Source organism: Boleophthalmus pectinirostris, unplaced genomic scaffold (genome assembly GCF_026225935.1).
Source record: "Boleophthalmus pectinirostris isolate CB_2022bp ecotype Guang Dong unplaced genomic scaffold, ASM2622593v1 HiC_scaffold_6, whole genome shotgun sequence".
In the NCBI taxonomy this organism is placed as follows: Eukaryota; Metazoa; Chordata; class Actinopteri; order Gobiiformes; family Gobiidae; genus Boleophthalmus; species Boleophthalmus pectinirostris.
Genome location: NW_026571447.1, coordinates 1639247 through 1640637, shown reverse-complemented (window position 1 = coordinate 1640637; position 1391 = coordinate 1639247). Strand labels below are relative to the sequence as shown.

The 1391-nt window shown below is 50.0% G+C and overlaps 1 protein-coding gene across 1 annotated transcript; it reads left to right on the top strand.

Moving 5' to 3' along the window:
- The first annotated feature begins 356 nt into the window (after positions 1-356).
- Positions 357-1391, top strand: LOC110168492 (beta-2 adrenergic receptor). The gene has a single exon (XM_020933931.1). The coding sequence runs from the start codon at positions 357-359 to the stop codon at positions 1389-1391; it is 1035 nt and encodes a 344-aa protein (XP_020789590.1).

Sequence of the window (1391 nt, the reverse complement as noted above, 5' to 3'; positions counted from 1 at the left end):
TAAATGAAGAATTATGTAGGACTAAACCAAGACTAAATTAAGACTAAACCAAGACTAAGCCAGGACTAAGCCAGGACTAAACCAGGACTAAAACAGGACTAAAACAAGATTAAACTGGACTAAATGAAGAATTATGTAGGACTAAACCAAGACTAAATTAAGACTAAACCAAGACTAAGCCAGGACTAAACTAGATCTAAACAAGGACTACACCAGAGCCAAACCAGAACTAAACCAGGACTAAACCAAGAAGAAAGTTCAAACCAGGACTAAACCAGGACAAGATGGTACTGCACCAGATCTAAACCAGGTCTAAACCCGGTCCAGACCCAAGACTGTTCCCCCACATCGGGACCATGCTGGAGCTGAACACCGCCTCCTGGTGGCAGTCGGCGGAGGCGCCTCACTGCACCGTCTGCTGCTGCACCGCCGTCAACAAGGTGGTCATGGTGATCTTCATGGTCCTGCTGGTCGTGGCCATCCTGTTCGGTAACGTGGTGACCCTGGCCGTGGTTCTGGGCACGCGTCACTTCCACACGCCGCAGGGCTACCTCAAAGCCTCACTCGCCGTCGCCGATCTAGCCGTGGGAATCTTTGTCGTCCCTTTATCCGTTTATGCCGAAGTTTCCCTCATGGTGACTGACTCCGCCCCCCAGTGGACGACTTTCAACTCGCAACTGGTCAGCTTCCACCCATGCAACGTCATCGGGCCTATCTTCGCCGGGTGCACGTTTGTTTCCATAACGACTATTTTCATGTTAACGATCGAGCGAAGCATCGCCGTTTTGAGACCTCTCCACAAAGACTCCGTGATCACCAGAAAACGCACCACCATTTTGATCGTGCTTTCTTGGATTGGGAGTTTTTTCCTCGCTGTTTTGCCGATGATTTTCAGCAGGGACATTGCACTGGAGTATAATTCGTGCAGTCGGATGTGTAACTACGCTTTGGGGACCATCACAGAGTTCCCGTCTCAAGCTTGGAACATACTTTTGCTTTTTCCAACCTTCGATTTCACGCTTTTAGGAGGAACCGTCGTCATCAACATCATTTCTCTGTCCAGTATCCGTCAGCATTCCAAGAGGAGGAAACATCTGGCAGAATCGGAATGCCAGAGCTCCAGCAAACCCACCTTCTCGGACATAAAGGCGGCGAAGACCATCGGCGCTCTGACGGTGGCGTTCACGGCCTCGTTCACGCCCATCGCCGTCTTCGTGGTGGGGAATGTTCTGGGGAATAAATGGTGTAACTTCTCGTTTTTCTCCTTCTGGATTTTGGCGTCGAACAGCTGTTGGAATGTGATCATCTACAGCGTGAGAGACCACAAGTTCAGACTGTGTGCGCAGAAACTGTTTGTGCCGCTCAGGAGAAAAAACTCTGTCACCAGTTAG

Excerpts from the sequence above, each read along its gene's own strand:
- LOC110168492 (XM_020933931.1), top strand. The coding sequence starts at position 357 with ATGCTGGAGCTGAACACCGCCTCCTGGTGGCAGTCGGCGGAGGCGCCT.